The sequence below is a fragment of the Clytia hemisphaerica genome, unplaced genomic scaffold (genome assembly GCF_902728285.1).
Source record: "Clytia hemisphaerica strain Z4C2 unplaced genomic scaffold, Clytia hemisphaerica genome assembly, whole genome shotgun sequence".
In the NCBI taxonomy this organism is placed as follows: Eukaryota; Metazoa; Cnidaria; class Hydrozoa; order Leptothecata; family Clytiidae; genus Clytia; species Clytia hemisphaerica.
This window is the reverse complement of record NW_027103671.1, coordinates 507,464-531,285: the sequence shown is the minus strand read 5'-3', so window position 1 is coordinate 531,285 and position 23,822 is coordinate 507,464. Positions and strand designations below refer to the sequence as shown.

At 35.6% G+C, this 23,822-nt stretch overlaps 1 protein-coding gene across 2 annotated transcripts in view; it reads left to right on the top strand.

Moving 5' to 3' along the window:
• The window catches only part of LOC136803364 (uncharacterized), a 45,202-nt gene that overhangs the window by 19,116 nt on the left and 2,264 nt on the right, over window positions 1-23,822 (top strand). For both annotated transcript variants that reach the window (XM_067060088.1, XM_067060089.1), the window contains exons 2-10: window positions 13,264-13,592; window positions 16,456-16,699; window positions 17,948-18,251; window positions 18,729-18,834; window positions 19,509-19,674; window positions 20,226-20,433; window positions 20,778-21,097; window positions 21,466-22,799; window positions 23,157-23,233. In XM_067060088.1, coding sequence (XP_066916189.1) covers window positions 13,264-13,592; window positions 16,456-16,699; window positions 17,948-18,251; window positions 18,729-18,834; window positions 19,509-19,674; window positions 20,226-20,433; window positions 20,778-21,097; window positions 21,466-22,799; window positions 23,157-23,233 — 3,088 coding nt within the window. The remainder of the gene's footprint in view (window positions 1-13,263; window positions 13,593-16,455; window positions 16,700-17,947; window positions 18,252-18,728; window positions 18,835-19,508; window positions 19,675-20,225; window positions 20,434-20,777; window positions 21,098-21,465; window positions 22,800-23,156; window positions 23,234-23,822) is intronic.

Sequence of the window (23,822 nt, the reverse complement as noted above, 5' to 3'; positions counted from 1 at the left end):
CATTTTATTAACTAATATATAAAACATAAGATAAATTGAAATAAATTAGATTGCAAGGTTGAATTGAGGAGAAAAACTACAGAAGAAGTTATGACCTCACGCATCACTGAAAGAATTTTGAAAACTTGATAAGACAAGACAAGATTAATTAACACTGAGATTTGAAGCAAACTTAAGAAAATAATCTATTTGAGGAAGGCCACTAATTTATCATTAAATATATCTAACGACTCAGCATTTACCAGACCAGCTGAAAGCAGGTAGGTGGTAGACTATACGAAATACAGACAATAACAAGATACGGTCTTCAGCCATATATCAACATATGGCTTTGCTCGGCTTTGCTAGAGGATAGATAATTGTATGCTACCCGACAGACAACATTGACAATGACGATCCCTGTCGATCCCTTTACATTATAGCGCTGAGTTTAGCCTGGAAAATATATGTACTCTCGCGGAACACCGCCTAATTGCTTTGCGTAACTAACAAACGTACGGGCACTGTGCAGATGAAAGGCCCACTACGCTGCGCTGCTGGGCCAATTAGATAAAAAGCAAAAGGATCAGAGCATAGATTTTTCCTAGGTAAGATTTTAGGATTCCCCCTGTTATTAGCAACTTTAAGATAAGTAAACCCGAAGTAAACTGGGAATACGTCCATTATATCTTATTCATTTTGACATATTGATTGACTTACATAATGTTCGTTCTTGTTCTTGTTCTTATAAGGAGTCAAAGTTTTTATTCGAGATGTGAATTCTGTTCGTACACATAAAATATGGGAACATTGGATATTTTTCGTTCCAGTGGCGGATATAAGGGAGGTTCAAAATTTATAACGAAGAGTCTTGATTTCCTTATTAGGAGTATGGCTGAAAGAAACACTCTCCCTCATATATTTTCTATCCAACTCAGATCCACCACTGTTGCTTGTTTGCAGGAATAAAGTTCTCCACCTACTAACAGCAGAAATTATGTAAATAAATAAATACTCTCTTCTTCGTGATGATATGTTTATTTGATAGGAAATAAATATATGATGTGATCCTACTTAGAGCAAATACATATTCCTCCATGATCAGGTTTTTGCTTGCATTTACACACGGAGAAAGAATTTTATGAATTTTTAGAGAGAATTTTAGAGCTTGAATATGGTGTGTAGTACTGTGTGATTTCGGTCTTCACAAACCTAGATTGAAGATGATGATGATGAGTAACCGTGTGTAGATCAATTTATTGATAGTTGTAAATGAGATTGTTGTTGGGTAGATTCTTGTATTTTCTTTGAATTGGGTACATTTTGGTTTCGTCAAAAATCGCAGACTCGGAGCATGAGAAATTTATAACAAGAGTATATTTTGAAATCGTTCGTCAATCAAAAGGGGCTAGGTTCGAGTTAGCCAGGTAGGATGCTATCGCAAATGTCTATAGCTAAATGAGGGAGCTTCAGACAATTTGACGTCAACTGACTCTTACAAATTCAAAACGATCCTCTGTCATACAACTTTTGGCGCAAGTATGGATATGTGTATACTGACTTAATCTCATAACAGACCATCCATTCTGCGCACATCAAGCTCTGCTATACAGATAAGATGTAATGATTTGACCTGGCTTTTCAGGCAAATCATCTAAAACCGCGTTGCTTTTTGCCTGAAAACGAAAGCGTAATCAATTGGCTTCCATGTTAATGATTGACGTCTGCTTTTGGTGCAGTTATTGCGTAAGTTCTCCTTATATTAAGCTATTACCGTGAATACGTACCATGCTCGGAGTAATTGGATCTACTCGGAGATTAATATCGACATTACCTCCAGAGCATGCTTGATCATGTTTAGATTACATAATATTATAATGACGTGATTGGATATAAATGACGTCAAGATACTAAAAAACAGCAAACCCTTTTTGCAACCTAATATGACCTCAAACGCTGGGAAAATTTGGAGCGAACAAGACGGTCTTTTTAATGTCGCCACGCTAATGATCTGTGATTGTTAGCTGTACAGAAAGGTATCTAGCAAAGACGCGAAGCAACAAATGATTAAGTAAATGTTTTCACACGGCTCTGCTTAATGATGTGATATGTGAGTTGTTTTTTTACGCATTTTACCGCTAGGTTTATTGTTGCGAAAAAGGGCAAGCCCAAAAAGATCTAGATCAATTTTGGGGATACTTTTTTACCTAAAATTGGGTAACAATGTCCAGTAGCTCTAGATGTGATGTTTGATTTATATCATGTGCACATAATGTTACATAGCTGTTGATAGATAGTTTGGTTTCACACAAGCAATCACTTTCGCAGTTAAGAACGAGATCTCGATGATATATTTTTAACCTATTTCAACACATAAAGATGTTTGTTGGATGAAAAGGAGAAATGAGATTTACAACAAATAAAACAACACTCAAGTAGCCAGTTCTTCTAGCTATTCTTTTTTGTATGGGTTTGAACCAGTAATGAGATTCACGTTTTTCATAAGAACATCCAAAACTTTTGAAGGGGGGGTTTGTAGGGGTTCGAAATACCGTTTTCCCGTCAAAATTTTTGCTGAATCCCGGAATCCCGAAAATTGAAAAAGATAATAACACCGTCACACCGGTTTGTACAGGTTCAAATACCGGCATAATGACAAAAAATAAGGCAAAATACCGTCACCGTCTGATTTTAAAATACCGTTTTCCCGTCTTTTTTTCCGTCAAATCCCGTAATACCGTAGTAAAAAAGGGCCAATCCCGTCACACCGTAAAAGTACAACCCCCCCCCCCCCCCCTTTGAAGCCTTTAGATGTTCTTAACTTTTTTAGTTTTAAGCCTAAAAATGTTTTAAACGTGTTCTTATTTTCATATTTTGTGAGTATTTTTGGCCGTTTTCTTACGAAATTGGGTGTTTTAGGGTCTGCAAAGTCGTTAAATATTCTTAACTTCTAAATATTATGGCCATCGAAGCCTTATGTTCTTATATTGTTTATTCTTATTAAAACGCATAGTTCTATTGAGAATACATGGAGAAAACAAGCAAATTTATCTCCCTTATTTTGAGAGATGAAAGAAATAGATAACTCTCTTGTACGTAGAGAAGAAGACTTGTTATGACGTCATGGGGTTCTAAGTAGCCAGACACACAGCTTGACAGTTTTCGTGAGAGCTGTAAGGTGCATGTTCGTGTCTACTGATGCACACTCAATAATTAATAAACTTTGATACTTTGTGTAAAAAAGAGACATAATGGAAAGAGAGATGGGAGGCCTAGCTGAGGAGAAGGCCTGAAGACAAATGAGTTTTTTGAAGGCAGCTTTGTAATTTTGGAACAAAAGTGGCTTTGGACTTCAGAACTCTGAATACTCGACCTGCAAAAATCTTTTAAAGGAATTGATGTTCGTTCGGTTTAAGCGTGCACTCTTTTTCGCTGTAGAAACCATGTCAGGCTGATTATAACTCCAGAGTGACTTCCACACCATAGAAAAAAGAGTGCAAACTCGAAGCGAATGGACTTCAGAAGCTTACTCAGTAACGTCTGTAGCTACAAGGGTAAAACAAAAGACACCTTTGCGACGAGGTCCTTGCGTGGACTAAGAACGGGTCGAAAAATTAGATGAACTATCTTTGTATGGGGATGTAGTACTTCTTAGCAATTATAAAGGGAGAATTTATAATTTGGAGTATATCTACTATAACTTTGGTGTGTAGACCTTGATAACTTGGTATAGCAATGCTAACTCGTGAGTTGTCTAGGAGATTAATTTTCGGCTATTTTACTTTGCTAAGGTAAACGTGGTGAAAAAGAAGGTTGAAGACTGTATAGAAGCATATTACAAGTTGGAGTAAATTGATCAAAAGGCGCCAAGGCTAGGTCTCACTTCAGTTTTAAAACAGAAAATTTCAAAGAAATCTTTTTATAAGAACTATCTTTGGTTGACACCATCTTAGCATAAAAGTGCTGAGTTTGTACTGATATTGAAAGATTTCAGAATGTTTAGCTATCCATGAACTGAACAATAAACACCAAGCTTCTCAACCACAGGGATTTAAGAGCATTCTCTGGAAGAGCGGTCAATTTCATAGTTTTCAGGATCTAATCTAGAAAACAGTGTGAGTACGAGTTAGTGTTCTTATAAAAACAATCAGAAAAAAGAGGCTGAAACATTTTCTGGAAATAGAATACTTCATAAGGAAGAATTTTAACAGAAGAAAAAGGGGGTTATATATTTCGAATTTCTGTGAAATTTTATGAAAGATTTTCACTTTTTTTTAAGCTTAAGATGTCTATCAACTATACTCTATTTATTAAGAGCCATGTGACGAAAAACAGAATTCTTCTACAAAGAGAGGATGAAATTCAAAAAAAAGTCCAGAGTAGTATATTTCACAGGTACTTTAAATATCACCTAAAAGTTGGATGTTTAAGAATTTTCTATGTTTTCATTGCAAGTCCATCGATAGTGAATGTGATTTTTGGCAGGGTAATGTAGTGATTTTCTTCGAATACTTGCTTACTTGTCTTATCTAAATATCAAATTAGTGATTATTCGTTTCTTGTTTTTAATTTTAAAAATCTTCAATTTTTCTTTTGTTCTTCCATCAAATGGAATGGGCATTTTTCGTGTTATCATGTCATATTTTCTCTAAACAATGAAAGGTTTTGTATTGAAAAAATATTGTTTGCAACAATTTTTTGTTCATGGTACTTTTTAAAAGGGACCTTCTGTTTAAATATTCAAAGTCCATCTGATGTTTGGAAAAGATGGGTTAGGAAGTGTAAATCGAAGCTTTTAAATGGATACTGGAAAAAAGACTAACTAGGTTTCTCTTGACTTCTGGATGTTATGGAAGAATCTCTCTCTGTTAGATGACCTTAAATTTTTGTTCTAATTTTTGAATTTTTATATTGGAAGTTTAGGGGGGGGGGGGGGGGGGGTACTAGGGTTGCGAGCTGACGGGGGGGGGGGGGGGGGGTGCTGCCCGACTTTCGAACTTTGGACCCTTAGACTAAAAAGGAGAAAACAAAGGAAAATTTTGGGAGTTTTACGACCCTTAGCGGGACTTTGGAAGTCCAATAAAGGTACCCTTAAGGGCGGCACATACCGTACCCTCCATTTGCCTAAGTACCCCCCCCCCCCGGGGAAGTTTATCGTGGAATGGAGCGAGCGAGATCTACATTAGGCTCCGTTTCGAGTTCGAAAGATTCTTCTCCCATCATCGGGCAACGTGGAGAATGTTTTCTCAACGATAAATTTTTACTTTGTACTAACCAATACAAGATTATCATCGAAAATAAAGAACTTTGCTGCTATTAAGTCAGAAATTTAGACAGTAAATGTTTTTTGTGGACAGGCTGATCAAATCATAACACAGTACATCCAATTAAATAAAATGTGGTATATTTAGGGGTTTCTTAAACTTTACTATTAAAAAAATACTGTATAATATCCCAAAACTGGATTAATTACGAATGGTTAATTAAGTATCTTTAATGAGTTTTTTAATTAGCTGGTAACGTCATTAAAAAAGCATGGTATTTAGTTTTTACAAAGGAAACTTTAATACGTTTTAGATTTAAATTTACTTTATGTATGACAACCGTTGGGTAATTATTACGGTGGAAGTATATTATTTAGTGGGTGGAGCAGAAATGCGTCAGAGGTGACGATATATAAGAAGAATTTCTAAGGCATTTTCAGGGAAGTCCTTGTGCCATAAGAAATTATCTAGTATCTTAAGGCATTTTTGAATAAGTTTGTGAAGCTATAAATGAGAGGTTAAGCCAGAGCAATTTGATGTAGAAGTCCTTCGTAAATTGACATACAATTGAGGAACTTAGAACCCTTGAACAGATAGTTGCCTGAAGTTTTCAATTTTGAATTCTTGGACTCGATATGAAATGGTTTTTTGGAGTTGAAGATTTGAGAGGATGTAAAGTTGGCAAGGTTTGCAATGTGTCACTGGTAGGTAGTCGAATTGTTCCCTTTTCATATCAATCAGATCCAGGGGGAGGGGCCACTCTAAGGGTATAAAATTTGGAAAGCGTGACCTTATTTTCCTTAAATAGTCAAAAACTTTCAAGTAAATGCACCGTAAGGGCCGATTTTTTGCCCAAATTATTCAAATTTAGCTAAATTTCCTCTGCCCTGTAGGGTCCGATTTCAAAGACCTAATTATGGACCACACATATGGTCATTTTTGAACCCCCCCCTGATCTATTATTACTTCTACTTGTTCTCTACGTTACAAATTTTACAGCGCTTTTCTTCATCATCCATTTGTTATTGTAAAGGATTAAAGTGGAATTCTCTCATATACCAAATTATTGGTAGATTTGCATCTGAAGGGAGATATATAGAATCATGATTGACAACTCGCGAAAAGATAGCGATCGACCAAAATAGAATTATGAGCTATATGGAAAACTACTTAAATTTAGAAACAAGATTAAGAAAGGATATGGTAGCAGAGAGATAGGAGATATTATAGAAGATTAACAATTTTGCAATGTGCAAAAAGTAACTGTGTTTTAGCGAATTGCTACTAAGTAATTATGTTGGGGAAATTTTGTTGAAGTTATGGAAGAAATGAATTTGAAATATGAGGTATGTAAAGAATATTTTAGAAAACCTTTCAGAGAAATTACTGTAATTGGTTTTTAGGAAGATTTTTGGTTTTCGCAAAAAAACATTGAAGGAGCTGAAGCTCCTTTCTAACTTAGCAGAGTCTAAGAGTAGGAAAATTTTCGAAAATCGAAGACAATTTTTCGAAAAATTGTCTCTCTGAGGGTCCCCATGATGAAATATTTTTGAGTATACAGTAGAGGAAGAATAAACTAATCTTTTAAATCTTTAGTACTGTACATCGATAGATCAAAATCAAAAATGAAAATTAATTTCAAACTCAAATTTTGACTTCTATTAAACCGTCGTTAGAGCTGACCTTTGCATTTGATGATTGTATGAATCAATTTTTCGATTTAGCTTGTCTTTCTTCGAGCCTCCATCAAACGAATGATTGATACGAGTATTTTAGGTTTAAAGACACGAGAGAAGAAGGACTCAGAGACATTGCGGTTTAGATTAGCTCCTCCCTTTTTTAACAAATATCAAGTCTGCTGTCCTGTATTATCCTACCATAAGTTAATATCAGTTCTGAGACTTTTTATAAGAAAATATAAGTTATTTTTTTGGAGCATGGAGACCTTAATTGATGAGTGTATTTGAAAATAATGAATCTTGGGAAGGAAAAACATTCTGTCTTTTTCAAAAATAGTACACCTTTTCTTAATAAGACTGTTTTCGAGATTTTTTCTTAAAAAAAGTTTTGACGTAGAAAACCTTGTGAAGAAAAATAGTTCCCCTTCTGCCATCTTAGCTCAAAAAATAATCCGTTGAAAAATAATATCAAGATTTTCGTGCTTTAAAATATTATAAAATTATTCTATATGAAAACATATGAATTAATCCCTGATAGGCTAAAACAGATCGATCAAGGGATAAAAGAAAATCCTTGGAATCTGATTGGTCAATATGACATTATCAATATCCAATATCAGTAAATAACAAGAGTTTTTTTATTATTTTCAAAACTAGGATTCATTTTTATTAGAGGTGCTCCTCCTCTCTCCACCCTTTCGTTTACTTATCGATTATTTTTATAAACGATTTTGGGATATTTTCTTTCTTGTTCTGTATTGTATTAGATAAGGACAATTTTTTTCCTTGTGTATGTATTAGTGTCAAATAGCAATGTAGCTACCTACTTTTAACGTCATTTGAGGGATTTGATGATCAGGTTGAACGTCAATATTTTATTTACGCATTTTGAAGATTAGATATGTTGGAAGCTTATCCAGCTACGTGGTTTATAAATTTTCACGGATTTAGCTATGTTTATTCAATGTGATACATCAGCAAAGAACGGCATTTTCTTCTCCTATCTACAAAGGATATCTGATATTTTCAAACGTGTCTACTGTTCCCAAAGAGTAGGGTCCGTCAGTAGTTTAATCAACAAGATTGTACCGTGAGCATCACAGTGTATGAATATTGAGGATATTTACTCTCCATTATTTTCTTTGAATATTAGTGCGTTTGAGGCACACGCGATAAAAAGTTTAATAGTCTGTCGCCATAGTTTAGATTTCAGGGAAAGCTGGTACTTATAGATAGGGGTGGACGAAGAATTTGTTGGATTGTTGCAGACTCTAATGTTTTAATAAGAGCGGACGCAGCGGTTTAAAAGAAATACCTGTTTTTGGTGTACCTGGCTGATTTAACTTTGGCTGGATGATAGGCCTAGAGTGCTTTGTTGGTGATACTGAATGGTATTTTCTGAAAAGGAATAAAATAAATTTTTTTACCAAAGACGTCTGTTGCAAGAACAGGAAAATATTTTAATAAATTCTAAAACAGAGAGAGATTAAGAGTAAATTTTCAGGATCGAACGACTTGCAAATTTCTGAATCTAAGATAGTTTCGATGCAATAACTTCAGGCATGTGACATAAATCGGCCCTGGCATCTCGGATCTCCCATTCATGGTGCAAAAGTTCATGATAATGTATTTGCCAGGAAACAAACTGATCAATATTGGTTCTGCCGCTTATTAAGTAGTCTGTCTACACATAGAATAGTCTGTGAAAAAATGCCCGGTAATCTTGTTTCATAGGAACGATACTTTTTGAGCGTATAAAGGCGAAAGACACAGAAAAATAAACAAAACACTCGACAGAGCTTAAGAGTCTTAAGCGGTATCTCTCTTACTATGGGATTTTCTTGACTTAAAAGAAGGAAGTAGACGCCTATACACGTTTTTTTATGAGAACAAACTATAAAAGAACAGAAGACTTAAAGCCAAAATCTTAAGAACAAGTTAGTAAAAATATTTCAAGTGATTAAATGAACTCTAAAACACGCGCAATATCTTAGGAAATTGCACAAAAAATCTCACAAAATGGTGAAATTAAGAACATTATAAGAACATTCGAAGGCTTAAAACATTTTGGATGTTCTTATTACAAAACGTGTATAATCTTTTCTGCGGCGCATTTAAGATTATATTTGGATTTGTTGATGTTTTATCTCACCATGTGACGCAGCTCTCTGATTTAAAGGGTCTTGAATACTTAACGCTATTACTAAGATTGTATGAATCGCCAATATTCCTTACTGTGGCCTGTATGGACAGGCCGATGTTATGTGTCAGACTTTATTTAAAGAAATACTTTTTAAAGTGCCTTTGAGAGCAAGGATTAAGTCGAGTTTCTTTGACGCGATATAGACTAAGAAAGTGGGTAACTTTTTGATGGTATGCCTACGGAATTTAGTATGAGCTCTACCGCAAGCTTACTTTGCCGAGTTTATACTTTGTCTTGTACTATTGAAATTAAGAGAGAAAACAAAAATCCTCTATGAAATTGTTTATTTGTTTGTCTGTTTTTTTTTGTTGAGAAAGTTATTGTATCGAATTTAAATAATTATCTTTGTGTCAAGGCTATATCCTTATAATAGTTAGTTGGCTTTGATGATGATAGTTAAGTGAGACTATTTATCATTTTAAAGGGTTTTTTTGTAATTTTTCGGCTGGTAATGCTGGACTGGATCTACCTTTGATTGAGTAGTTTCTTATTCTTCTCAACTCCAAATCGGTTCAAAGATTGATTAGATCGCAATCTGCGGAAACTCTGGAAAAGTAAGGTTGCATTAATTACTAGTACTACCTTTACGTTTATGTGCCTTAGGCATATTGATGTCATTAGTAAAGAGGTCATTTGGGCGAAAAAGGGGAATGGCTTTCCCAGAGAATATTGCTTGTTTATTAGTAACGGACATGTTATAAAATGGGGCGGCAAAGCATTGTATGCTACAACCAGATTAACATACAAAAATTAAAAGGAATAAAGATTTGCTTTAAAGAAGTTTTAAAACTCCATTTTAAGCATTTCTTATCATCTTATCTCAATCTTAGTTTATTGTATTGTGAATCGTGTGTTTGACAATGAAAGGAGATGCTTTTTCTAAAAACACGTTTTTTTATAAAAACATCTAAAATTTTTGAAGCCTTCGGATGTTCTTAACTTTCTGAGTTTTAAGCCTAAAAATGTTCTTAAAACGTTCTTATTTTCTCCATTTCGTGACCATTTCTACACATTTCCCTGAGAAATCGGGTGTTTTTGAGTCCCCAAAGCGTTAAAATATTCTTATCTTGTTTTTAGCATTTCGGCCATCGAAGTCTTAAGTTCTTACATAGTTTGTTCTTATAAAAGAAAACGTGTAGGCATTTTGTAATACCGTCTTGAATTTAATAATACATCTAGACTAATTAACAGCCAAGTCACAGTAGTATGTCAGCCAGTTGAACCACATGGCAGGTTTTTAATGTTTAAAGACTGAGTGTGATACAAGACTACGGTCTCTTGTCATAGATTGTATGTTTGTGAAAGGGGAGGCAGTGTGATTGATTACGTGTGGATTGATTTGTTAACAAAATTTGGTTCAACTGGCTAGCTTCACCCTCTTAAAATCTATCGATTGCGGTTTGTAAAGTTTCGTATACAATCACTATAAGATAGTATTTGGAGTTTTTGTGTTTTTTTTTTTTGGATTATGTAATCAGAGGGAAAAAGGAAGGTGTATCGATGATGTATATTATATACATTGAGATGGTGATCTTTGATCAGATTAATCTAGGATTTGTGATGATATGAGTGTTTTGATTGTGAGTATCGGGGTCATTTTATTAGGCATTTCTATGTTATGACTGGCAGAGAGGCTCTTGACGTCCATATAATAAGGTTGAAAAAAGAACGTTGGGCAAAGTTACAGCTGAGGTGAGCCATCATCACACCAGGGTTCCCAGCACTTAGTAAAAATAATTTTCCCTGACTTTTTCAAAAGAGAACTTTTTCCGGTTTAATTTCTCTCTATACAACTTGAATACAACAATTTACAAGGGTTTGATTACTGAATGGGCCAGCTTGCCTGCTTAAGTAAAGGATACGTTCAAGTTATAGAGGACCAAGTTGTGGAGGTCCGAGTTAAAGAGGTCCGAGTTTTAGAAGGCCGATTTGTGGAGGACCGAGCTGTAAAGGGCCGAATTGTGGAGGTCCGAGTTACAAAGGGCTGAGTTATACAGGGATGAGTTTTAGAAGGCCGAGTTATACAGAGGTCCGAGTTTTAGAAGGCCGATTTGTGGAGGACCGAGTTGTAAAGGGCCGAGTTGTGGAGGTCCGAGTTACAGAGGGCTGAGTTATACAGGACTGAGTTTTAGAAGGCCGAGTTATACAGAGGTCCGAGTTTTAGAAGGCCGATTTGTGGAGGACCGAGTTGTAAAGGGCCGAGTTGTGGAGGTCCGAGTTACAGAGGGCTGAGTTATACAGGACTGAGTTTTAGAAGGCCGAGTTATACAGAGGTCCGAGTTTTAGAAGGCCGATTTGTGGAGGACTGAGTTGTAAAGGATCGAGTTGTGAAGTAAACTACAGTGTAATGTCAGTTCAGAGAAACATCGCCTATCGAATTATGGATATGGATGTAGTTTACTTCACAACTCGATCCTTTACAACTCAGTCCTCCACAAATCGGCCTTCTAAAACTCGGACCTCTGTATAACTCGGCCTTCTAAAACTCAGTCCTGTATAACTCAGCCCTCTGTAACTCGGACCTCCACAAGGGAATTCTAAAACCTACTGGTTAAGACAAAATTAATCACCATAGACTCGTGATAATCATGCTGAAACGTGAATACTGCGAGAGCTTAAAAGTTTTACCGCTTTTTTTCCCTGATATACAAAAGAAAAAAACCTTAAGTATTGGATTCACATGAAAGCGTAAGTCACCGTCTCTTTGAAAACGTTTATGACATTTCTGTAACTCTGTCAAACTTCTCATGGGAAAAACAGGGAATAGATTTTCAAGAAAAAGCATGTTACATCTTTTAAGGTGAGATATAACTATGCAAAGTTGAGTACGAACATAGTTTATTTACTCATATGATACATACAAGACTCATAGGAATAGTATATAGGGAGAAGTGATTTTATGGCACTCTATGGTACAAATAGGGAAAAATATGACACTCATTCGTGCATTTGACACGGTTTTAAGAACTCAAGAAGTAGAGAGTTTCAAATTAATATAAAATAAAGAAGGGTTATTATTTTGATTAGATAGGAAGGTAGAATTTATTATTACAAATCTTGTGAAGAGGAGCATTAGGTCTCCAGGGCAGGTTTGAAGGTTGCTTCCTTAACTATATTATATAGTAGTTTTGTGAAGAGAAGCATTATGTCTCGGGGCAGGTCAGAAGATTTGCTTCCTATCTATATTATGTAGTCTCGTGAAGAGGGCAACGTGTCTCGGTGACAGGTTAGAAGATTTGCTTCTTATCTAAAAGTAGTGACATTGAGGAAGAATCAAATTACAATACACAATCGTTACGTTTCTATGTATAGATTGTTGAGAACCAATCTAAAGTGAAAAAGAAATGGAAGCACATCTCATTTCCTTAATCGGTGAAAAATATAAAAGTTAGTTTTAGTCAGAGCAGGAAGCCGTGTAGGATAGAAAGGTATGTTAATTCAACGTAATGGGTGCTGAAAACCAGAAATTACTCTCTGGCAATTTCTATATTATAACTTGTGTGTGTTAGTTCAGTGGTCTCGTCAAAGCAAGCTGTTTCGTTTGAGAAGGAAAATGGATTTTGAATAGCAAATTAGCATATATTGCATAAATTTTGGTGACTTATACAGAATTTCCAAATGGAAAAGCCTCTTTACTTACTCAGCAAAGACGGAAATCCGTTTAAGACGGAAAAACTTGTATCACTTGTTACTTTTAAAGAATTTAATAATTGTGGTGATAATATACAAATAATACACAATGTGTGTAGTGAGTTTGGAAAAACCTTGTTGGTCTCGTTTTCGGTTAAGCTGAATTGGAACAGGGAGGACCTGGCAGATACATGGCATTAAAACTATTACTACTATCAAGTCTATCTAACGTTTCAAACATCCACATGGACATTCAAACTACGTCCCGTGTCAGTTTGGATGATAAGCAGAACTGACCAGAGATGACTGGAAGCTTAAATTGTTGTTTATTATGGTTGAACAAAAAACTACAACAAAAAGAAGCAATTATGTTTTTATATAAACATGATATGCTCAGAATTCTAGTTCTTCTCTATTCAAAAACTACTCGATGAAAGCTTAAAGCTGTTTACGTTGATTTACATAATACTTTTAAACTAAATTTATCTCCAATTTCTTATCGTTTCAGATCTCAGAATTAACACCAACATTAGCCAATTTTCTAAAAGAAGCTACACAAGACCAATTAGAAGCTCACCAACAGGTATTATGCGGACAGTGTAATACTGATTTGGATAAAATTATCGGACGCACTTTACAACCTATGAGTGCTTTATCAGAAATGTATTCAAATCTACCACCTGGAGAAAATCATACCTCAAGTTTAGGGCGTGGTCGAGACAGATCGATCTCTCATCAGCAATTGGTTCAAATGCGGTCACATGACATTGATACAACAATTTCATTGGCCGATAAGGATAAAGAAAATACACCGTCTGCTGCTTCATTTTTTCTAAGGTAAGCATGTTTGTTTAGCAAAGAATTATGGGAATAATTTCATGAAAGAGTCACAGTGTCTTTTTTGCTGATTTCTTTAGTCCGATACTTTGAAATTCTGTCTTTGCTATGGGAGTGTGACAATTAGAAAAAAAGTTTTACGTTGAAGCATCCCAGATCGTTCGGAGGGCTCATTTCATATTAAAAAAGACTTCCTAAAAAAATAGTGTGGAGAAATTAAGATTTAATTAAGAATCATGAAATTTGTGGTCAAGAGACAGAACGATTAAGTTAACGGAGTAATAAAGAAAATAAGGTAATAGCGGTCAGACTATGAATTTTAATTAAGTTACCAAAAGACTTTAAACTCCTCCCAGATTAATCCCAAACACAGTCAATTGTCTCCTAAAAGTATTCCATTAGAGTTATAGTTTAATAAATGCCGTGGTAGTTTTAAAGGAAGAAGTATTTCTAACACAGAAAATTAGAAAACTATTTTTGTATCGTACACGTTTTTTTTTTTATAAGAACGTCAAAAATTTTCGAAGCCTTCGGATGTTCTTAGTTTTTTGGATTTGATGCCTAAAAATGTTCTTAAAATGTTCTTATTTTCAGCTTTTTTTGAGCATTTTGATGTAATTTCTTAAGAAATTGCATGTTTTTAAGTCTCCAAAGCCTTAGTATGTTCTTAGAATGTTCTTAGATTTTTGGGCCTCAAAGCCTTATGTTCTTATATAGTTTGTTCTTATAAAAAAAAAAACGTGTATTACGTAATTTTCTCACAAGGGTCAACGGCTTTAAGATGTGCGACGTGAGGGTGCCAGTGAAAGGTCTCCATGCGTATACAATGAAACGATTCTGACAAGGTGGATTAATCCAATTTAGACAGGTCACTAATTGTTGATTTTTGAAAGATTGTCGATTCCTAAATAATCTTGTTTGAAGATTTGAGATGATGATGTTGGTGGATGAGGATAAAGAGCTTGAATAAAATCTGGTTAAAATATCAAGATAAAGTTATTGAATTTGTATAGAGAGATTGTGTGAGCTATAATTATTTGCTTCAAAGTATTGAATTATTATATAATTACGATGTAGCTGATGATAACTACCCAAAGATTGCTTTTGACTTAGGTAAGCCTAAAGTAATGAATGTAGCGGTGGTGTAGACCAGGGCGGAGCTGGTACATAACGCCCATCTAACGTCCATTTAGCATCCAGAACGCCCACCTTCTAACTCTCTAATAGCTATATCCTGAAAAATTACAAATCATTGCTTGCTAGGTCATATGCAAAACAAATGCATATTTTTCATGAATAGTAGACACGAGTGGTTTAACAGCAATAAAAGCTTACTTTTCCTGCTGTTGTTGAAAGACATATCAATGAAAAAATAAAAATCCAGTCAAACCAAAGAAAGAGAGGAAAATTTAGTAATTTAAGGAAGGTTACTCCAAGACAACTGAGCGACAAGAAAAAAAACCAAAAGGGGCGCGAAAACCACAATAATGTAAACAATCTTGAAAGGAATAAGATTTTGGCTGTCACTCATTTTGTGTTATGAAACAAACAGAGATACACGATTTTACATATCAGAAGTACACCCCCTAATTTTAACCACAATTTGAACTTTTAAATAGCAGCTGGATAATGCTGGGTGGATTGCAATGAGATTTAATTGAATTGTTTTTGGGAGTAAACTTTGTCATTAAGTGATGAGATTTTTTTCCTTTTTGAAATGAGATTTTTCATGAAGAATGCGACCACCTGATAAGAACATTTTAATGTTCTATATGTTGCCATAGATGCAAACTATAAACAAAGCTGATCCATTCTTTTTGGCATTATAGCCATGGGAAAATCTGATCTTTTTGACAGTCATTAAATTCCAAATAAGGGCATTTTTTCGGTAAGGCAAGAATGAGTTTAGAAATCTCAAGTTTGAGCCTAAGTGACAAGAAAGAGTATGAGATTGAAAGATTTTTGAGATTTTGAAAATTTCTAAAATGGTTGTCTAGAAGTGAATTATTTCTCGGTTTGGTTGCCATAACTCGGTCTGGAGGCTCCCAAAAGTCCTGTAAAAGTCCTAACGTTGAGACCGGTCTGAGAGCAAAGCAGAAGGGGTGCCTTCGACCATCCCAGCCCGGCTGGGACTTCCGAAGGTTTCTCTAGTTCCTGCATTTTCAGAATATATCTACAGCTATAGATGTCAGAAACCCCACAGAAATATAAAGTTTCGTCTAGATTTCAACAGAAAGGGAAGAAAAGTAAATTGAGAGAAACGTTACTTGTTTATGTAGCAAAGGCAATCAATAAGTGGGAAAGTTCAATTAGCAATATCAGTAATTATGCATGATCATGTTTTAATTAGCCAAATTAAATTTATTGTTTATTGAAAAAAGAAGTAAATAAAACTACGATGTTTAAATGGTTATGAGATGCAACATAATGATATAAAAACAATAAGAAAAACGGGGGTTGTGAAAAAGTACACGCAAAAAACTTGAGTAAAGTAAATTAGCGACAGTTTTTTTTGTACGTGTTGAATTCACATGAGAACTAGGGGAGCAATTTATTTGTGCAAAGAAGAGGAAATAACTGTTATCTTTTGTCAAATTGTTGTTAAAAAGACTGTTTTTTTTATGTGTGTTGTCTCCAAGATACCCTTGGTTTATATTGCAAGTCTATTTGAGCCTTATCCTCTTTACAACAATCAATTTGGCTTCATTGGAATCAAAGCAGGGAGCCAGACAGGTAGCAAGAAATGCAAAGACGAATACAGATTTAGAAACATTTTTGTGCGAGCAACTATAACAAGTAAAACACAAACTTGACAATTTCACAGATACACAGTCATGAAATCTGAGAATTCATTTTACCACAGGGCGGCACAAAAGCTCAACTTGGGTGCAAACACCACCAAACAACAAAAAGCATCCAAAAATAATAACAAAGGAATGACCAATAAAAACAATGCTGGCAAACGTGGTGGAGATACAGTTGCTATTGACAACACAAGGAATATTTTCTTGATGAACACCAGTGAAATGATTATGCGTACTCCACCCCATGCACCACCATCTTTGTTCAAACATGGCGTAACAAGACGTGGTGATTGCCATGGGAAGGTAAGAATACTTTTACTCGAATTTTTGACTACACCTTTGGTAAATAGGCTAAGAAGGTATTTTCAGCATATATTGAGTATTTTAGTCTAGTTTCTTAAGAAATTGCAAGTTTCAGAGTCTCCAAAGCCTTAAAGTGCTCTTAGAATATGTTCTAAAGTTGCCGGGCCTCGAAGCCTCATGTTCTTATATCCTTATACATTTTGTTCTAATATATGAAAACGTGCAAGGTACTATAATAAAGGCCATTAAGCAAATATATTTTAGAGCTTTTATGACTGAATAATTTGCAAGAAGCTGTCAAACTTGGTCAAAGACATAACGTAACGAAAACATTACTTCACTGTACATAATATCCCTAATTCGTGTACAAGCATACAAAAGACAATTCTAAACAGGAAATTAGAATGTTTTCTTAGACAGTAAAAGTTCTAACACTGTACTACTACTTCCCATTTATTGATTCCGTGTAAAGATAAACACGAAACAATTTTCATAAGGGGATTAACCATCTTGTTTTTCCGGACACAAATATTGAGGTACTATTACTACGTTTTTCTTTAGGAATATCAATATAGTGAAATAATAGAATCACAAAGTGCTCAAGAAAATTCGAAAAAATTCGAGTGAAATATTAAGAAATAAAGAACTAACTTACAATAGACCTTATCGGAGTTTTTGATTTTCTAAAAAAGTGATGCATTGTGGGATTGTTTCGAGTGTCTTACAATAGAAATCTCAAGGAATTCCTCGAGGGAATTCTATTGTAATACACTCGAAACAATCCCACAATGCATCGCTTTTTTAGAAAAATCAAAAACTCCGATAAGGTCTATTACAATATGCTCAGCATGGAATACCAATATATAATCTTTCGAAGATCTATAATTTGTAATACCTCAAGGGGTAGAGAGAAGAATTTTTGAAATTTTGGTAACATTATAAAATTGCAATTTAGACTATTAGACCATCGAATACCGATACTAAATGGCACTGTTGTGTTAAAAGCACATGTTCAATGGTGTTTGTTAATCCAAAACGACAATCACGGGAAAGAGCCAATGTCGTGTTATGCAAGATTTGTACATTTTTACTTCCTTTGAGTCGAACTATAATTTCTTTCTTCAGACCCTGTTAATTGGTTTACGGTTATCTTAAAATAAATCTCTCATTACTCAAAGGTATATGTTTCGTTCTTATAAAAAGAAATTATATTCATTTCGAAAAATAAAAGTTTTCTTTCTTCTACAGGTTCGTGTTATATTACGCACGACGAACCGGCGCCGCGGAGCCTCAGATTCATGTCTCACAGTCGACGCAAAGAAAAAACAAGTATCTTTACGAGAGTCAACGATAACGACCACGTCAAACGACGGCGGCCAAACGTCGTCGTCAAAACGTTTCGATAAGGCACCTCGTATCTATTCATTCGATAATATCTTCACACAAGAAACGACTCAACAGGAGATATGCTCGGGAACATTGGTTGATTTGTTACACACTGTTGTCAATGGTAACGATGCATGTATGCTGACTTATGGATACCCTAAATTAGGTAAGAGAAAAGTGAGGGCTTGAATTGTTTCCACAATCATGGTCGTAATATTTTAGAAAAAAGGGAAATTCCCACGAATTTTCAAAACCACAAACGATTTGGAAGTGCTCTAAGTTAGGTTGGAAGGGTAGAGTTTTAACTCTGAGTTTTAACGCTACGTTTCATACTAAACCGTATCAGTTCGAATACCAGTGATACTTCGAACAGTACTCTAAACTTTGACCGTTAATTTCCATAGCCTTGAGCGTCAAACATCAAATCATATAGTTAATGGTAAAAAAATATTTCAGCTCGAAAACAGTATGAGTGATATGAAAACATAAGATATACTCTGGGGATGATTACGAATGAAACTGATTGTATATCTCTGGAAGAAGTAACCAAATAGTATAGTACTCAACTTTTCAACACGCAAATAAATTATGGTGAGGAAAAGATTTAAAGAATAAAAAACACTTTGCACCATTTTGTTTTCAGGCAAATCGTCGATCATGGTGGGTAAAGATAACAGCGTAGATAACATCGGCGTTATACCATGTGCCATCTCATGGTTATACCAACTTATTGATGACCGAAAGCAAAGGTAAGTTCTTAGAAAATTTGAAATTTAAAAATACTTTATTACACGCAAATGAGTAGACAAGGCCTAGCCTAGAAATCTAAGCTAGTTTGATTCAGTCACTTGGATAAATCTGATGGTTAAGTTGTGACTGAATAACAGTATTCCAAGGCAAACTTAAAATCCGTAAATATAAAAAATCTTTAAAGCGCCGAAAAACGCTATATTGCCATAAGCCGTGTGTCCTAGCCTTGTGAATACGGGCTTAGTTAACTAGGCTAGACAAGGCCTTGAAATTAACACGCAAAAAATCAAAGAAAAATTTTCTCTTTTTCAAGAACGCGATGGTTGGTTTTAACTATCATGTTAATAACATTCTTCTTATTTTCGAGTCATAAGGCATGAGATATTGTCACCAAAATCGACCGACTAAAAACTCCTTGATCCAAAGCTTTTTGAAAATTCGGTACTTCAATCCTAACGGTAGCATTTCTAATCTGGGTATATCATCTACACATGCCTAAAAACTCCTATCACCAAACACGGAAGATGTTACTGAGAGGCCAGTATTTTAATGATAGCGCAGTGAATTCAAAACTCTGAAATTATCAATTAACTGTTATGGTCTGGTCATACACAGATCGAGTCATTTGACTTTTAGGCCAACTTTCACAAATTGTTTCCTCTTTCAATTTAAGAACCGGCGCACGTTTTTCAGTCCGTGTATCAGCAGTAGAAGTAGTTGGTAAATCAGAGAACCTGAAAGATTTGCTGGGTGAACAAGGCAATGGTAGTATGTGCAGTAGTAATGGTGGAACGTCACCAAGTATCTATTTACCAAGAGAACGAGCATCAAGCATACAGGTAAGCCCATAGTGTAATGGTAGAGCATCCGGCTATGGTGCGCAAGGTCGTGGGTTCAATCATCGGCTAGGTCATGTCAAAGACTTTGCGCTTAGTACAAAAATTGATACTTGATGCCTCTCAGTTTGATGCTCAGCAATTAAGAGAAGGATCAAGGGTAAGTAGAGCAATCCAGGGGAAAGAAGTGGCGCCCTCCCTTACCTTCGGGTAGATAGCTATCGAAAGAGGAGCTTTCGTGCTGCCTCCGACTGCGGTCACAGGTTTACTACTAAAAGTAACTTAATCAGGATTTCGAGGTTCTATTGTTTTCTCATGACCTAACAAACTTATTCCACAAGTTTTTCTTTCTCATGATCTACCAATTTACTTCAGTCTTACTCCAGTCCTCAATTTTGTGGATTTAGTCAATTCAAACTTTAGCACATTTTCCTTTTTGGTACTGCTATATAAAGTTCACAATATAAATTCAGTTTCTTAACAATGTTACGCAATCAAAGATTTTCGTGTTTCTTCTTCCTTTGGTTTTTAAAAGACAGTTTTGATTTTTTCAGCTTTCCGATTTTACCGAATTACGTGCACCAAATGCCGAGAAAGCGGCTTTTTATTTCGACGCGGCCGTCTCATCCCGAACGACGCCGATACCAGTAGTCAACGAAAACGGCGAAGTGATTGAGGATCCGGACGAGCGAAGAAATTCGAACATGATTTTTACGTTACATGTTTATCAGTATATGATCGATAAAGTTGGGACTGGCGAAAGTAAGTTTTTTTTCCCTTTAGATGCGAGTCTCAGGTGATAGAATGGGCCTACAAGTTTAACGAAAACCCATATCTTCGAAAGATATGTATTGTCTTCTTTCAAAGATTTCAATTCACGTCTGTGAAAAGAATTTTATTTCAATTTAGATTATAGTCCAAATAAATAGTCCAAGTAATAACCGTACATCCTGTGCCCAAGTTCAGGAGTTGCCATAAAGCCATTATGGTAATAACCGGGAGGGCGCATTGCTATACATAGTCCAAGTAATATGGAAATATATGTTGAAAAACTGCAGTGCATAAAGTGGCAAAAACTATAAAAAATTTATTTATTTATAATTTAGTTCACGGTGGAAGATCAAGATTCCATTTAATCGATTTATCCGGGTGCAGCCGAAAGAAGAGGAGCCGCGATAGTGGACAAGGTGCATGGCTTCCTCTCTCAGCTCTGGGAAATGTCATTGTCTCCATTGCAAATGGTACCAAACACATTCCACACCGTGATAGTAAATTGACGACATTATTGCGTGAGGCCATGGGATCACTATCGGCACGTATCACGATGATAGCTAACGTATCGCAAGAACCTAAACATTGTTTTGAAACACTTGCAGCCTTTCAAATGGCGTCGCGTATCCATCGGTCGAGAAAAAGAAAGAGTAGGGTAGGTTGTCTTTTGCAATTTTTTTTCCTCATTATTCTAATGGCTGAGAACCAAACACCCCTTTTTCACAGACTCACTGGGACCCCTTCCCACTGGAAAAAATGGCCAAAATATCGTCCCCAGTGGTAATTTATGTCCCCACTGAAAATCATGAGACAAGCGAATCCTCACTGTAAAATATTGTTGGTCCGCTATTTTTACCCGCACTGGCTGAAAAAATCCTACCGGGTTTTTGAGAAGATGAGAAATTTCATGTTTTCCATTCAAAAACCAACCAATTGATGCATCTTTTCCCATATCTTCCAAAGCTATAAAGATAACCCCAGTCAACATGTTTTTGAATAAAATATTTCGTTTTATGTCTTTAGTATTCAAGTGGGACTAGCTCGTCAGGTGGTGACAGCTCCTGTGACGAACGAAAGAAACATCGACGTCGTTGTAAGCCCGTCACGCCGCTTCTACGAACCGACACCTGTCAATCAGATCACCACGTCGAATCGGAATTCACATCGACGTCGGCGGCCGAAGAATCGTGTGATACAGTCATTTATCTTGGTCCAGGTGGCCGTTGTTTGAGTGATCGAGATTTGACGGATTTTGAGCATCCCCCAACAATGAATAAACCGACAATGAGAGTTTCACCCGTGGTCAATTTGAACAAAACGAATCATCAAAATGTGACACAAAATCACCAAAAAGTCAACACGTTACCAAGAACGAATAAAGACTTACAAGATAAAAACACTGTTGAAACAGATAAGAAGGTTTTACCAACTAAGTCTAAATTATCCTTGAGAGCAAACAATGACCCACCTATTGTGGTTAATGTTAACTCCAATAGTCTAACAGTCAAATCACCCTTGGAAGAGATCGCACCATCAACAAAACTTAGTAACCAAAAACAACAAAACGAGTGCTGCTTTGGTCAACAGAAAACAAAAGACGATTTTTGGGTTGGTCATCGGAAATTAAATTTACCGGACAATTTGAGATATTCGGACAGTTTACCCGTCCGAAGTAAGAACCGCTGTTATTCGGTTCCAGAATCGTACGACGTTAATAACAATTATAAAATGACGAAAAAAGAGCGACGCCGTACGGAAAATGACGTCGGGGAACGGCTAACAAGAAGTACGAATTCATCGCCGTGTAAACGAGGCCGTAGTATGACTTACGATCATTCAAGGATCGAATCGAACCGTTCGCTTAGTTTAGATAGAACTTTATTAGATAAACACGAGGAAAGCGAACAGATTTGTGAAGAAAATTATCGCTCAAACGAAACGATATCAAGTATCGCAACTGTTGAGAATTTCGAGCGGCAATTAGTATCGAAAATAGCGGAGCGGTTTGCCGTCGAGGCGGAATTCAGTTTAAGCAAAGACAATGCTAATGATAACAATAACAATAGCAACACAAGTGAGGATTTTTACATCGACGATGATATAGATACAATAAGCGCTGGTCTCGATTCTCGGAATCCAATCGATCATTATACGATACAAACGGATTATTACAACGATTCGTATGGTATAGATTCGAATCGAATTGAAGAGGTTGTTGTGAGAGATAATGACGTCATCAGTTGTAACACGTGTATAGGAGAATGTATGTGTTACCATGACAGCCCGTTTAATAACATTCAACGCCACCATTTTGATAGTGCGGAAGATACAGACGAAAAGACAGACAAAGAACTAAGGTATAACACAAGCAATTTGTAAAGGTTTATGTTAAGTCAAATTTTAATTTTCCTTGCCTTGCTAGTGTAAAAGGAAACTCGTTCCAGACTTCCAGGCTGTTTCAAGTTGCAGACAATTTAGAATTTTTGCTATTGATCATCTTTAGTTATTTATTCAGGGAAATGGAATTAAAATAAAAAGAGGTTCTCAGGTGAAAGTTATTTTGACTTGCAATCGCACATGTCAACGCTATTTAGGACTTTTTCTGGTCTACCAATCTTGAATATGTTGAAAATTCTAGCGCTTAACACTTGTGGATGTACCTATATTGTAATGATTGATTTATTGAACATCTACATTTTTTTCTTATGTTTCAGATTTTCAAATTCACGTCACCGAAACAGTTTTAGTAGCTGTGATAGTCATCTGAATTCACCAAGGAATTTCGACAAACGTAAGTTTTTATCTTATATTGATTAAAGATTTTCGATCATGTTCAGACGTTACGGGTTCCGAAACAAGTGTGAACGTCAAAATTCGAAACGTCAAAAAAGAAGACATTACAAATAGGAACACACTCGATCCGTTACGAAAATCATACCGGAGCGAAACGGAACAGTGACGTGTGAACATGGTCTTCATCTTTGTCAGCTTCAATACGTGCTCAAGCAACATTTGCAGTGTCGAATTAAACGGTCATAAGACATACTTCCGTCGGTGTACGTTTTAAGTTAAGTACCTAACAGTTTGCAGTTTGTAAGAATTGCTAAGAAACTTTATGGTCATTTGAAATTCAATGGATTTAAGCTTTTTGTGAACTGCCTTTCAGATAATGCAATGTACTAGTACAGTTTGCTCCATAATCTAAAGTGCAATTTTCAAAGGTTGAAAATGTTTGGGATAGAAGTTGATTACAGGGCACTGTTAACCACAATCATATGTTTTTAAGAAATTCTTACAATATTCTATTATAACATAAAGTTCTGACATCAAAGAAAGATTACTGACAAGAATTAACATCTGGGTTAAAAAGCTCAAAAATA